At 40.5% G+C, this 16,464-nt stretch overlaps 1 protein-coding gene across 1 annotated transcript; it reads left to right on the top strand.

The window, feature by feature from the left end:
* The first annotated feature begins 2,115 nt into the window (after nucleotides 1–2,115).
* On the top strand, nucleotides 2,116–16,184 carry LOC143598452 (serine carboxypeptidase-like 18). Its single transcript, XM_077076660.1, has 8 exons — nucleotides 2,116–2,278; nucleotides 14,601–14,674; nucleotides 14,759–14,881; nucleotides 15,344–15,446; nucleotides 15,529–15,566; nucleotides 15,747–15,848; nucleotides 15,926–16,012; nucleotides 16,089–16,184. The coding sequence occupies exons 1-8, from the start codon at nucleotides 2,227–2,229 to the stop codon at nucleotides 16,182–16,184; spliced, it is 675 nt and encodes a 224-aa protein (XP_076932775.1). The 5' UTR covers nucleotides 2,116–2,226.
* The last annotated feature ends 280 nt before the right edge of the window (nucleotides 16,185–16,464 follow it).

Here is a 16,464-nt window from a genome sequence, read left to right as displayed (position 1 = left end):
GGTCAGAGCAACCAAAGCGAGCAACAAAACCATCCGGCCAAAGCATATCTTATTGTTAATTTTCGTAACCATTATCATATATACTAAAACTTAAAAGAAAATCTTTGTGGTAACAAACTTGCCAATTATACTTATTAGCCAATTTTCGTAACCATTATCTTATATACACAAATGTATCAAACTTGATACAAGTTAGAAGCATTGATAAGCTTTGTAGTGGCATGTCATAAGTGTTCACTATTTATTCTTAAATTTTAATAGTCGAGAGAAAAATAGTCAATTTACCAAATCTCAAACCTTTTGGGTTTTTTTCCAAAAATGTCTTTAAAAATAAATTTGAAACCCAAATCATGTTTAAGATTCTAACTTTTATCCTTTGACATTTTCATGTCAACACTTTGAACCCATAACAAATCGATAAATCTATTTGCATTCTCAAACTTTCAAAAATACTCAGATTTATCATTTCTAACTCATAACAAATTTTGACTCAATGTAGTTAATTTGTACCGAACAATCTATTTACCAATTTTTTACTGTAATAACAAAATTATAATCTTCAATAATATACATAGTAAAATATGTTAATGATAACATTTGAAATTATATATTCTTTTTCAATCTTTAACAAACATGGTTTGTTGATAATTTTTGGATCTCATCAAGTATTTCGGAATATATAGTAAAATAATATGTTAATATTTATTTTTATAAAAATATATAACTCAACCCTATATATATATATATATATATATATATATATATATATATATATAATGTAAAAAAGGAAAATAAATATGAACATGTATTAGGGTCAATTAAGATCTTAGTTTTGAAAGGGAAAAAGTTGCGGTGTTTAACCATAAACTGACACGTATCACAATTATTTTACTTTATTAGAACATGTAGATGTAGAATTTTAGTTTATATAAAGATAATATAGAAGTAAGTGATTATATGGAATATATGGGTGCTTAAAAGTGAATGTAGTGTTAGAAGAAATGAGAGTGTTTTGTGTTTAAAAGTGTGAGTGAAAATTGATGTGGCACGTTTAGTTTCTTTTTACTCATCTATCATTATGGATGTTCTATGTAAGAGCATCCACAATGGTGAATGAGGAAAAATTAACTAGCACGCCACATCAGCTGTCACATTAGATTTCCACTCATTCACTTTCAAACACAAAAAATCTCATTTTTTCTCTACCACTACATCCACTTTTAAACACTTCTATATTTTACATAATCACATACTTCTATATTTTCTTTCTATAAAATAAAATACTTTTATAAACTAACATACTTTATTTAAGTATCTTATATTTTTATTTCATATTATTTAAAAGTAAAATAAGTTCTAAAAAGTCATATAAATAAAAACTAAAATTACATAACAATAAATAAAACAATCGCACGCAAACATAAACTAATGTTAAAAAATCTACTTCACTCAAACCGACTATTGGTTAATAGACCATATATGCTCCACTAAATCATTTCGAAGCGCATAATGAGCTTTATTGTTACGTATATTCCTAAATCTTGTGAAGTGTCATTCGAAATGTACTGTCAATCCATGGTTTGCTGGTTCAAGTTCTTCACCCTCATCATCTGACCAATTGGTTATGGTGTCTCCTTCATCTTCTACAATCATATTATGTAGTACAATGTATGCATACATTATACCACTTAACCTTCTTTAATTTAAAAAGAAAGATAATTAAAGTGGAGGTTGAAATTGGTTTTAAAATTTAAATGGAAATTAATTACATTGGACCCACTTATCATGTTTAGTTCCATATAGTTTGGTGAATATGCTTTAAAATGAACATCACCTCCGATATACATTTATCTAGTTCATAATTTTAAACAATGTCACATCAGAACTGAACACCACTGAAGATGATGTAAGTGGACATGTGCTAAAAATATGTAAAATTGAGCTGAAGTGATACGTACAAGTACATGTAGGCTTGGGTCTATGGATACACATATGCACATATTACATATATATGATATATGTATATGGCTTTTAACTGCACCGTTTGATATTAATAAAAAAAGAAAAAAAAACGTTACTTACCTTTATAAATAAAGAAAACGTATTGAATGTTGAAATATTTTGTATGGAAGTTATGTAGGAGTAGGGTAGAAGGAAGACGTACAATTGTTTTACTATTTTGTTGAATCAACGAGAAGTCCAACCCAAGACCCTCTTATATTTCATATGGCTGGTGGTCCCGGGGCTTCCGTGTTATCCAGTTTCTTTTATAAAATGGGTAAGTTTTTTTCTTTTCAGTTCTGTTTTGTAATATATAGATAGATAAGTTGCTTGGGTTATTCATACACCATGTTGGTTATTTATACACCAGGGTGGCCTATACGAGTCGTATAGGCTCTATACGGCTCGTATAGGTGCATAGTTAAGTCATTTTCAAGCAGAAGTGTCAGGTTTTATTCTTTTGTATCGTATAGGCCCTATACGGCTCGTACAGGGCTATATGATTCGTATAGGGTCTATTTGACTCGTATAGCTTTTTTTTATTCAATTTTAAAATTACAAAATATTAACAATACACCCGAGTTGGTTATAAAATAAAAATATATATAACAACCTACGTACAACATGAGCGTTTCAGGGTAACTACTTTTTAGTTTTATTTGTTAGTGTAGATGTTTTGGCTCGTGTTAACTCAGCTTTGAAATGTAGTCTTTATAATTTATAATATTATACTTTAATGCCTTATAGACACATGACAAATGAAATAGAAGTTGTCGGGTGACGCATTATTTAACGTATTTAAATACTTTATCATCATTTTTTTACTCTAATTGATTGCGCTTGTAAAAGAAAAACTTTTAAAACATAAATAAGCAAAACTATAATAATCCATACGCGATAATTAACTAAGCAACCAAACAAACATGTAATCATAAGGACCGAAACATAATATCCAAAACAAAAGGTCCCAAACATAAGGTCCAAAACATAAAGTTCAAAATACATCAACATCTAAACACCCGATGATAAAATAACGACTACAAGTTCAAAATACATCAACATCTAAACACCTGATGATAAAATAACGACTAATATGGTGGGGCCTCATGTGCTTCTGGCGGCGGTGAACCAAGTATGCCCGACTGTGCTGGAACCGTACGACTCTCCTCCGTCGCCTGCATAATCATCCAATCCATCATCCATGCGACCCTAGCGTCTATACGGAGAGTGGTAGCAACAAGCTCACGTAACGTATCATCCACATGTACTGGGATCGGCGGCACTGGTCTAATCACATGATGGCGTGGCGCCGGGTGCTCGAGCTCTGGCTCTAGCTCTGGCTCTGGCTCTGCATCTGGCTCTGGCTCTGGCTGTGGCTCTCGCACCGCAATGAAACGAGTCTGCCTCCCAACCTTTTTAGTGATCCTCATCAGCCCACATGTCTGCTTACCGATTGGATTCTGCTCGTATTTTTCTGTCATAGAACGCTTGATTCGATTCTGAAAACAATTGAGCCCCATAGCAAGGGTCGTGACATAGGCGCTGCACGCAATCGAGGACTCCTCCCTAAACTGGTATCTGGTAGCAAAGTATGAGGCAATGCAATGCGCTAGGTTGCACCTAGCAGGTGCAAAAAGATAATGCAAGAAGAACAGATAAGTCTGCGTGACCACTCTTGGCCAACCCCCCCCCCCCCCCCCCGCCCGGCAATCGTATACACAATAACCTTATGGAGATATCGGTGCACCGGGTCTCTCAAAGCACTAGCCCTAGCCTTTGAACCATATTCCCTATCGCCAATCTGAGGCCACCAACCAGACAACTCATCTAGGGTAGCCTCTGTACGAGCATCCAAGAATAAATCAGTCATTGTCTCCTCTTCAGTGTAGAACCCAAGTGCAACCGCAAACCGCGGTAGAGTAAGGTCAAACACCCTACCGCATAACCGAAAGGATACAGCAACATCGGTATGAATCGACTCGATTGGCACTGGATTAAAATTGAAAGTGGATAAGAACTCTAGTGTTATTTCTCGATACCCGATTGCGTTACCCGGCATCAAACATGCGCCTCCAAGGAGTGTTTACCCCGATAATATCCTCAACATGGCTTTTTTGAGCCAGTTCCTCCAAGAAAGGCCACTCAATAGTGCGGGTGTGACAACCGGTAAATTCCCAAACCCTTAAACTAAGTAATCACCTAATAATTAGGTGATTGTAAATATTATGCGCGCTATGTTAGAATCAGCGCGGGCATTTGTTATGTTTGCCCTGCGCGAGCGCGCCATGTTAGTCAGCGCGTGCATTTATTATGTGCGCCCTGCGCGAAGCGCACCATGTTAAGAACTAACGTGAGCATATGTTATATGCGCCATGCGCGAACGTTTTGGCCTTATGTTTTTCATGAAACTTAAATATGTTGTCTAAATGGGTTGACCGTCACGCATGAGGCTAAGGCGGGTGCATCCCAAACCAATTATGCGCGTGCGGGAGGGGAACTAACCTACCCGCATGGCGGGAACGTTGAGAGCTAGTTTGTCTAAAGCTCCAAGATGGAATTGACTTCAACATGACTGATCACTATGTTGAAATACCAAGACCCCCTGGAGAATCTACAAATGAAACTCAAATGTCCCTAACTGCGAGAAGGTTACGTACCTACCCGCAGCAAAGACATGTCCTATACGCAGAAAGCTATGCGCACAAAGTTATACGCGCAGAACACTTAGTCTATTCTCCAGTTATAAGGAGATTACTCCCGCCCAAAAGGAAACAGTAGCGTGTTTCAGAGATTTCTACTTTTTACTGTACAACTGACAAAAGCATACTGTTAGCCACCCTACTCTCACCAACCACAGACCTGCATGTTCTGTCCAAATCAAATCAAAATCTTTTATCCACCACTCCACTCTTAAGTAAATAATAATAACTTCCATACTTTATCATCATTACATTTAGATATGAAAAGATTTCAATCCCCTAAAGCAAGGGATTGTGTTCCCTTGAGTTTGCCTATAAATATGTGACCAAAATTATCACCCAAACACACTTCAAACTCCTCTCTTAAAGTTGCAAACTGCACAAAACATCGCCCAAGCATCCGTTTGATTTCCAATTCCGTTCCTGTTACTAGGTAAGCCGAGATTATAACCCTAAGACCTACTTTCCAACCCTTATATTCTTTTATCTCTCGATCTTGATATATATATACTTGTTATTTAATCGTATTATAGACCTTCAAATCCGGGGTCAACACCAAGAAAACCCGAATCTCGATTAATCCCTTAAAGAACCACAGGTGAGTCTCACAGCCCCTATTTTTACTGTTTTCACTATTTTTAAACTATTTTCGGGGCAAGGGACACGTACTTAAATAATGTTTTATCATGGTATGCTTACAAGCTATGCAAGCGATTATGTGTTTAAGTTATGTTTCATGATGAGCAATGCAAACGGTTATCTAAGGTTTTCGATGTATGTGCGCTAGAACTCGAGTAAGTGATCACTTTACCATTGGAACTCTAAGGGTAGGGACTGCTGGTTTGATCCACCCACTCGTAGGGGTCGCACCTCTTTGCATGGACGAGTGCCTAGTATGATCATGGGGCAGTACTATGGGTTTGAGCCCGCTCGTAGGGGTCGCACCTCTTTGCATGGACGAGCGCCTTGTTTTCCGGCACAACGTCCGCTCGTAACCCGCGGGACGGAATTATTGATTAGCTCGTAGTGGCAGCGCCACTTTGCATGGACGAGCACATTTTCCTGAAACGTCCGCGCGTAACCCGCGGGACGGAATTATTGATTAGCTCGTAGTGGCAGCGCCACTTTGCATGGACGAGCACATTTTCCTGAAACGTTCGCGCGTAACCCGCGGGACGGTATTACTTATTTTAGCTCGTAGTGGCAGCGCCACTTTGCATAGACGAGTACAGTTCCCAGAAATGTTCACGCGTAACCCGTGGAACGATTTTATCAGAATATGTTGATAGAACTATGTTTTACCAAGCATGTGTTTTAATAATGCTATCAGAATTATGTTTCAGAATGATTTGTATCAAGATTTTGATGCAATACGATTTATCAAGTTACTAAAACTTGTGAACTCACTCAGTTTATACTGATTCAAATGTTTTTACGTGTCTTTCAGGAGATAACTAGGTAGCGCATGGAGTCACACTTAGAGCACCTCACGCTGAACATCTAAAACTAGCTTTTTGGAAGATTTTAGTTCTATCCCTTCGATGCGCGTGGTTGTACCCGCCGCGCAAGGGGATATGGCGTGGAAATCTTCAACAGTTTTTATACTTGGATGTTTTTATGAAATTTTTAAACAATGTAATGTATTTGTATTAAACATTTCATGCGCAATGAAAATCTTTGAATGTTTGCAATGGCCCGTGCTTAATTATCAATCCCCACTCGCGCGCGCCCGGCTGTTTCCGCCGTTCAGGGCCGGGTGTGACAGATTGGTATCAGAGCACTGGTTATAGCGAACTAGGAAAAGTTTTAACCTAGACTATAACCGTTGGGGAATCGCATGAAATATTTTTTCAAAGAATATTTTCAAAAGAAACTATACACACTTAGGAACCCGGGTCACACAGTGTCTAGTAAATAATGATAACATTATGTGCTCAGAGTACATGCGCTAAGTCATATATTTTCATTCTTTTAAAGCGAGAATGCCTCCAACTAAAGCCAAAGGAATTACCATGACACCCGAGGAACTCGCGGAAATAATCGCGCAAGCAATCGCAACACATGAGGCCAGCAAGGCCGAATCAAGTCAGGGTCGTCAGAATGAGACCCCAGAACCCGAATCAGGAGCCTTGGACAAAGGATGCTCCTATAAGACATTCGTGGCCTGTAAGCCTTGGCCATTCAAGGGAACCGAAGGGGCCATTGGGCTCTACAACTGGATTGACAAGATGGAGACAGTTCTCTCCATTAGCGGATGTAGTGAGAACCAGAAGGTCCTTTACGCGACCTGCATGTTCCAAGAGGCAGCTTCGTCTTGGTGGAAGCTTCAAACGAAAACTTTGGGGCGAGAAGTTGCTCTCCACAAGACCTGGGAGGAACTGAAGGAGATGATGATGAGAAAGTTCTGCTCTCGCGCAGAAATCCAGAGTCTACAACAGGAATTCTGGAACCACACCATGGTAGGAACGGATATCGACGCCTACAACAACCGGTTCAACGAACTTTGCCAGTTGGTGCCAGACATGGCAAACACGGAGGAAAAGAAGATCGAGAGGTACATTTTTGGGTTACCTCCTGTTGTTAGAGTTCCGCTCAACGCCGCAGCGCCTCCAACCTTTGATGAGGCGGTAGCGCGGGCCATCACCCTTACAAGGGATACGGTCCGTGCGGGTATGTTGACTACGCGCGGAATCGAGCAGCGAACCTCTGATCTCAAGAGGAAATGGAACTCTCACCACCGAGGGTCCGACTCCAAGCAGCCACCGTTCAAGAAGCAGGAAAGCGCAAGGGTTTACGCGATTCAGTCCGCGGAGCCACCACGAAAAGGATACAGCGGGCCTCGCCCATGGTGCAGCAAATGCAAGTATCACCACGAGGGTGAATGCGCGAGAATCGAATGTGCCAAATGTGGCAGACCAGGGCACAAGACGATGAATTGCCGTGTCAGAGAAGCTGGGGCAAGCGACAACTGCTACGCTTGCGGGAAGCCAGGGCATTTTAGTCGGGATTGCCCGCAAAAGGGGAACCAAGCTCGCGGGAGAGCTTTTGTGATCGGCGCAGGCGAAGCTAAAGAAGAGCCGAATGTGGTAACCGGTACGTTTTTGCTTAACGGCCATTTTGCATCTGTCTTATTTGATACTGGCGCTGACCTTAGTTTTGTATCCGCCGAGTTTAAAGACTCCCTAGGTCTAGCAACCAGTAAGCTAGACACACCTTATACTATAGAACTAGCCAATGGTAGGCAGTTATGCGCGAACGAAAGAACTGAACAATGTGTATTAATCATGGGAGGTCACGGGTTCAATATTAATTTGTTACCAATAGACTTGGGAAGTTTTGACATTGTGGTAGGTATGGATTGGTTGGTCGAGAACCACGCGGAAGTTATTTGCCACGAAAAACAGGTTCGGGTCCCACTGTTGAACGGAGAAACCTTAGTGATTCAAGGGGAAGGAAGGGGAGTTGCGACGAAATTGATTTCGTGCCTAAAGGCGCGAAAGTACCTAAGGAAAGGGTGCTACGCCTTCTTGGCGCATGTCGTAGAGAAGAAAGGAGATGAGCGAAGAATTGAAGACTTACCAGTAGTGCGCGAATTTCCAGAAGTTTTTCCTGAAGATTTGCCCGGATTACCGCCGCCGCGACAAGTCGAGTTTCGTATTGATTTAGTCCCAGGAGCTGCGCCAGTAGCTCGAGCGCCTTATCGATTGGCTCCATCTGAGATGCAAGAACTATCCAATCAGTTACAGGAACTATTGGATAAGGGTTTCATACGCCCAAGCTTTTCACCTTGGGGAGCTCCAGTACTGTTTGTTAAAAAGAAGGATGGTTCATTCAGAATGTGTATTGACTACAGGGAGCTGAACAAGCTGACAGTCAAGAATCGGTACCCCTTACCGAGGATTGACGACTTATTTGACCAGTTGCAGGGATCCAGTTATTATTCGAAGATAGATCTACGGTCAGGATACCACCAACTTAGGGTCCATGAGGAAGATGTGCCGAAAACAGCCTTCCGAACTAGATACGGCCATTATGAGTTCTTAGTGATGCCTTTCGGGCTAACTAATGCGCCGGCTGTATTCATGGATCTGATGAACCGCGTATGCAAACCATTCTTGGACAAGTTTGTGATTGTGTTTATAGATGATATTCTAATTTACTCTCGGACCAAGGCCGAGCATGAGCAACACCTGAGATTGATTTTGGAATTGTTAAGGAAAGAAAAGTTGTATGCGAAGTTTTCCAAGTGCGAGTTTTGGCTTAGAGAAGTTCACTTTCTCGGTCACGTTGTAAACGAGAAAGGAATACACGTTGATCCTTCCAAAGTCAAGGCCATCGAAAACTGGGAAGCGCCAAAAACCCCAACTGAGGTGAGGCAATTCCTAGGACTAGCTGGCTACTATCGACGCTTCATTGAGAACTTCTCCAAGATAGCTCTACCTCTGACCGCGCTAACTCAGAAAGACAAGAAGTTTGTTTGGGGCGAAAATCAGGAAACAGCATTTCAAGTGTTGAAACAGAAGTTATGTAGTGCGCCAATTTTGTCTTTGCCCGAGGGGATGGATGACATTGTTGTTTACTGCGACGCTTCACATCAGGGACTTGGATGTGTCCTTATGCAGCGAGACAAAGTCATAGTGTATGCCTCACGCCAACTCAAGACCAATGAGAAGAACTACACAACGCATGATTTAGAACTTGGAGCGGTTGTCTTCGCGCTAAAGATTTGGCGCCATTACCTCTATGGTACAAAGTGTATAATTTTTACGGATCACAAGAGCCTTCAACATATATTTGATCAAAAGGATTTAAACATGAGGCAACGAAGATGGGTGGAGTTGTTGAATGACTATGATTGTGAAATCAAGTACCACCCTGGAAAGGCGAATGTGGTAGCTGACACGTTAAGTAGGAAGGAGCGAATAAAAACGCTACGAGTCAAGGCTCTAAGGTTGACCATTCACGCAGATCTCTCTACCCGCATCCGAGACGCTCAGCAAGAAGCCTTGAAACCAGAGTTTGTTAAAAACGAATGCCTTGGGGGTATGGTTAAGAGTTTGGAACTTAAAGAGAACGGCAATCTATATTTCGCTAACCGCATATGGGTCCCTCTCAAGGGAGGATTGCGCGAGCAAATATTAAACGAAGCTCACAAGACGCGGTATTCCATACATCCTGGCGCAGACAAGATGTACCAAGATGTTAAAACGCTGTATTGGTGGCCCAATCTTAAAGGCGCCATCACGGCGTATGTCAGTAAGTGCCTGACGTGTTCGAAGGTGAAGGCTGAATACCAGAAACCATCAGGGTTGCTTCAGCAGCCAGAAATTCCCATGTGGAAGTGGGAACGAATCTCTATGGACTTCATCACCAAACTGCCAAGGACACCTGGGGGTTATGACACAATATGGGTTATTGTGGATCGGCTAACTAAGTCAGCGCACTTCCTGCCGATCAAGGAAACCGATAAGATGGAAAAGTTAGCTCGATTGTATATTCGAGAAGTAGTTTCAAAACATGGATTCCCAGTGTCCATCATTTCTGATAGAGATAGTCGGTTCACATCAAGGTTTTGGAAATCGTTACAAGGGGCTTTAGGTACCCGTCTGGACATGAGTACGGCTTATCATCCTCAAACGGATGGACAAAGCGAGCGAACGATCCAGACATTGGAAGATATGCTACGCGCGTGCGCAATCGATTTCGAAGGTAGCTGGGATACTCATCTCCCATTGGTTGAATTTTCTTACAACAATAGCTATCACACAAGCATTAAGGCTGCGCCGTTCGAAGCTTTGTATGGGCGCAAGTGTAGATCCCCACTGTGCTGGGCTGAAGTAGGTGACAAGCAAATGACTGGTCCAGAAATGATCCAGGAAACAACAGACAAGATTTTTCAGATAAGGGATCGCCTTAAGACAGCGCGCGACAGACAGAAGAGCTACGCAGATGTGCGAAGGAAACCTTTGGAATTTCAAGTAGGGGATAAAGTACTTTTGAAAGTCTCTCCATGGAAAGGAGTCCCCCGTTTCGGCAAGCGAGGAAAGTTGAATCCACGCTACATTGGACCATTTGAGATCCTGGAAAGGATCGGTCCGGTTGCTTATAAGCTCCGTTTACCCGCTGAACTCAGTGGAGTTCATAATACGTTCCATGTGTCCAACCTCAAAAAGTGCTTATCTGACGAAACGTTGATTTTGCCATTGGAAGAGATTCACATCGACAAACAGCTGCACTTCGTAGAAGAACCTATAGCAGTAACCGATTGGAAAGAACAAAAGTTACGCAGAAGCAAAATCAAGTTGGTAAAGGTTCAATGGAACTCGAGGCGTGGGCCTGAATTCACTTGGGAAAGAGAAGACCAGATGCGCATGAAATACCCACACCTCTTTCAGAGCATGGCTTCTGCCAGCAACGCCTCCTAAATTTCGGGACGAAATTCGTTTAACGAGGGGAGAATGTGACAACCGGTAAATTCCCAAACCCTTAAACTAAGTAATCACCTAATAATTAGGTGATTGTAAATATTATGCGCGCTATGTTAGAATCAGCGCGGGCATTTGTTATGTTTGCCCTGCGCGAGCGCGCCATGTTAGTCAGCGCGTGCATTTATTATGTGCGCCCTGCGCGAAGCGCACCATGTTAAGAACTAGCGTGAGCATATGTTATATGCGCCATGCGCGAACGTTTTGGCCTTATGTTTTTCATGAAACTTAACTATGTTGTCTAAATGGGTTGACCGTCACGCATGAGGCTAAGGCGGGTGCATCCCAAACCAATTATGCGCGTGCGGGAGGGGAACTAACCTACCCGCATGGCGGGAACGTTGAGAGCTAGTTTGTCTGAAGCTCCAAGATGGAATTGACTTCAACATGACTGATCACTATGTTGAAATACCAAGACCCCCTGGAGAATCTACAAATGAAACTCAAATGTCCCTAACTGCGAGAAGGTTACGTACCTACCCGCAGCAAAGACATGTCCTATACGCAGAAAGCTATGCGCACAAAGTTATACGCGCAGAACACTTAGTCTATTCTCCAGTTATAAGGAGATTACTCCCGCCCAAAAGGAAACAGTAGCGTGTTTCAGAGATTTCTACTTTTTACTGTACAACTGACAAAAGCATACTGTTAGCCACCCTACTCTCACCAACCACAGACCTGCATGTTCTGTCCAAATCAAATCAAAATCTTTTATCCACCACTCCACTCTTAAGTAAATAATAATAACTTCCATACTTTATCATCATTACATTTAGATATGAAAAGATTTCAATCCCCTAAAGCAAGGGATTGTGTTCCCTTGAGTTTGCCTATAAATATGTGACCAAAATTATCACCCAAACACACTTCAAACTCCTCTCTTAAAGTTGCAAACTGCACAAAACATCGCCCAAGCATCCGTTTGATTTCCAATTCCGTTCCTGTTACTAGGTAAGCCGAGATTATAACCCTAAGACCTACTTTCCAACCCTTATATTCTTTTATCTCTCGATCTTGATATATATATACTTGTTATTTAATCGTATTATAGACCTTCAAATCCGGGGTCAACACCAAGAAAACCCGAATCTCGATTAATCCCTTAAAGAACCACAGGTGAGTCTCACAGCCCCTATTTTTACTGTTTTCACTATTTTTAAACTATTTTCGGGGCAAGGGACACGTACTTAAATAATGTTTTATCATGGTATGCTTACAAGCTATGCAAGCGATTATGTGTTTAAGTTATGTTTCATGATGAGCAATGCAAACGGTTATCTAAGGTTTTCGATGTATGTGCGCTAGAACTCGAGTAAGTGATCACTTTACCATTGGAACTCTAAGGGTAGGGACTGCTGGTTTGATCCACCCACTCGTAGGGGTCGCACCTCTTTGCATGGACGAGTGCCTAGTATGATCATGGGGCAGTACTATGGGTTTGAGCCCGCTCGTAGGGGTCGCACCTCTTTGCATGGACGAGCGCCTTGTTTTCCGGCACAACGTCCGCTCGTAACCCGCGGGACGGAATTATTGATTAGCTCGTAGTGGCAGCGCCACTTTGCATGGACGAGCACATTTTCCTGAAACGTCCGCGCGTAACCCGCGGGACGGAATTATTGATTAGCTCGTAGTGGCAGCGCCACTTTGCATGGACGAGCACATTTTCCTGAAACGTTCGCGCGTAACCCGCGGGACGGTATTACTTATTTTAGCTCGTAGTGGCAGCGCCACTTTGCATAGACGAGTACAGTTCCCAGAAATGTTCACGCGTAACCCGTGGAACGATTTTATCAGAATATGTTGATAGAACTATGTTTTACCAAGCATGTGTTTTAATAATGCTATCAGAATTATGTTTCAGAATGATTTGTATCAAGATTTTGATGCAATACGATTTATCAAGTTACTAAAACTTGTGAACTCACTCAGTTTATACTGATTCAAATGTTTTTACGTGTCTTTCAGGAGATAACTAGGTAGCGCATGGAGTCACACTTAGAGCACCTCACGCTGAACATCTAAAACTAGCTTTTTGGAAGATTTTAGTTCTATCCCTTCGATGCGCGTGGTTGTACCCGCCGCGCAAGGGGATATGGCGTGGAAATCTTCAACAGTTTTTATACTTGGATGTTTTTATGAAATTTTTAAACAATGTAATGTATTTGTATTAAACATTTCATGCGCAATGAAAATCTTTGAATGTTTGCAATGGCCCGTGCTTAATTATCAATCCCCACTCGCGCGCGCCCGGCTGTTTCCGCCGTTCAGGGCCGGGTGTGACAGCGGGGATCAACAAAAGACATACGAAGAAACCTAAAAAGTTTATCACGTTCTTCGGTGTCACGGGGAAACTGGAGAAATACATGACTATCCAGAAACTCAGGTTGATCCTCCGGGTCTGGAGTGGGTGAACGCTCTCTTCGGGGTGACATAATCTGCAAATAAACGAAACATTATAATTTTAGGCATATAATGCAATTAATAATTAAAGTGAAACATATCACTTTATGATTTTACCTTATCGGTTGAAAAAATGGACATGTTGCTCGAATTTTCACCAGCGGTAACTTCATAATTTTCACCATCGATAGCTTCACAATTTTCATCACCGGCAACTCCATAATTTCCACCACCGGTAGCTTCACAATTTTCATCACCGGCAACTCCATAATTTCCACTAAAATTACTTTCTTCATAATTATTGTCAAACATCGATGTGAAAAACTCCATTCGTTTAAAACTTACAAAAACTAAAACATGATATAGATAATATGAGAAAAGAGACTAAGAAAGAACAAGAATGATAAAAATTGAAAAACTTAAAACACCTCTTTATATTATATTCACTAGATTATTAAATCTCAATATTACAATTAGTCAAACAACTTTCTATAGAAAATAAAAAATCATCAGACAAATCTATCATATTTTAGGCTTATACCCAAATGCTACAATAAGACATACAACTTTTGGTATTATCTTACAAAGCAACACACAAATCTTACATGGTTTGAGAAAGAAAATCTGATACCTGGTCTATACGGGTCGTATACCACCTATATGAGTCGTATAGACCAGAAAAGTAATTAAAAATCTCTGGTCAAAGTACATGCTGTCTATACGAGTCGTATAGACCCTATACGGGTCGTATAGGTCAGACGAGTTACGTAGGCTATACGAGCTGGATAATCTATACGGTTCGTATAGGGTATATATGGCTCGTATAGACTGCAAAAAGCTGACACACTGACACGTTCGTACGCAGGTCAATAACTTAGGGCTATACGACTCGCATAGGCCCTATACGAGCCGTATAGCCTTATTCCTACACCAGGGGGCTGGTGTATGCATAGCATGACCCTAAGTTTAAAGATTGAACATATGATATATACATTGCATGCTTTCATATATTTAGGTCCACTTGACTTCAATTTGGATGATGGCCTAGATGATTTCCAATTAACATTAAATCCAAAGTCATGGACACAGGTTCGCGTAAACTGATTTTGCATTATATGTTTGCTTTCATATCTGTCAGTCTAGGCAAACTATGCTTTTTTTGTAATTTTGTAGATGGCTAATATAATATTTGTGGATATCCCTGCTGGTGCCGGCTTTTCATATTCAGAAACCCAGGAAGGGTGGATAAGCAGCGACAGCCATCTTGCCAACCAAGCTGTTGACTTTATTACAAAGGTTGAATTCAAATCTTAACTAGCATTTCACATTGCGAGGTTGCTAAACGGATCGTGTTTGTGGGTTGGCGGGTGCAATATGATACAGAATTGAAAATCTGAAACCAACATGACTCGCTTTACTAGGATTTTTTTTTGTTTTGCATATAACTAACTATCCCACAAGTACACCTTTAAAAAATACGAATTTGTAAATTAGCTACCTTTTATCAAAACTGTAAAACCGATTCTAACATCTATTATATATTGGATTTTGGGATAAATATACCTAATATGAAATAATAAAATTAATATGACCTAGTTAGCTAATGTGCTCACTGGTTCGACCCGAAACTGGCTTGTATATACTAAAGCGGCTATCGAACCAGGCCTGCTTATCTCAAAACACAAACTTTGTATCTTGTTAGAATGAGACCAACATGTATATACATACATAACATTTAAATAATTATGTAATGAACAGTTTCTGAAGGACCATCCCAAGCTTTTAAGGAATCCATTATATATATCAGGAATTTCTTACACTGGTATTATCGTTCCCGTAGTTGCTCTAGAATTATATGAAGGTAATTGACATTTTCCCCACTTTTTAATTCATTTGATGGCGGATGAATTGTGATGCTCTGAACATTTTACATTAGTTTGCAGGTTATGAGCGTAGGGATCATGCAACAGTCAACATCCAAGTAAATTATTAACCCCTCTAAACCATAAATAATGTTTTGTAACTGCTTTATACAGAACTTACACATATTTGGATAACTTAATATTATTAATCAGAATCCTTAGTTATTTACAACATACAACATTTATTTCAGAAAACAAGAAAATATAATCGTTAGTTTTTGTCGTAAACCTGAATGTAGGGCTACATTCTTATAAGTCCTCTTACCAATAAGTTCATGGATTTTAATTCAAGACTTGAATATGCTCATCGTATGGCACTCGTGTCAGACAATATTTACAAGGTGACCTCAACATTTCAGTTATATAAAAAGGCTAAATTTAGATTACCAAGCCCCGTATGTAACAATTTTATTTGCAGTCAGCCATAGACAGTTGCCTTGGTAATTATGTCGACATTAATTCCGCCAACTCAACATGTTTAAACAGTCTTCAAAGTTATGAAGAGGTGAGAATTATGTCCGCAAGTATCCAACATACGAACTTGGTGAAAATGATTTAATGTTAGAAATTTCAACTTGCAGTGCACAAGTCAGATTAATTTGGAAAACATTTTGGAACCATTTTGCGATGTAAAAGATCCAACGCTAGACTCTCTCTCTCTCTCTCTCTGGTTTTAGTGTTATCAATGTCATTTTTATTTATTTATATATATATATATTTTTTTATCGGGCGTACCAGGGTGATTGGGCCGGGAGCCGTAGCCCACCCCACCCCCACCCCCCCAAAAAAAAAAACGACATTGGGTCCCGACAGCACTAGTGGGATCCAAGGGGATAAGAAGTAGTAACTCGATCTGATAATGATATGATACACGGTATTCAGAAAGTTATCTAGCCATCTAGGGATATTGTAATTGGAAATACGAAACCCATATCTATAAATCTTTCTGTTTGCAAC

The sequence above is a fragment of the Bidens hawaiensis genome, unplaced genomic scaffold (genome assembly GCF_021521415.1).
Source record: "Bidens hawaiensis isolate Kalapana, Puna unplaced genomic scaffold, B.hawaiensis_p1.1 tig00050328_1, whole genome shotgun sequence".
In the NCBI taxonomy this organism is placed as follows: Eukaryota; Viridiplantae; Streptophyta; class Magnoliopsida; order Asterales; family Asteraceae; genus Bidens; species Bidens hawaiensis.
This window is presented reverse-complemented; position numbering and strand designations above follow the sequence as displayed.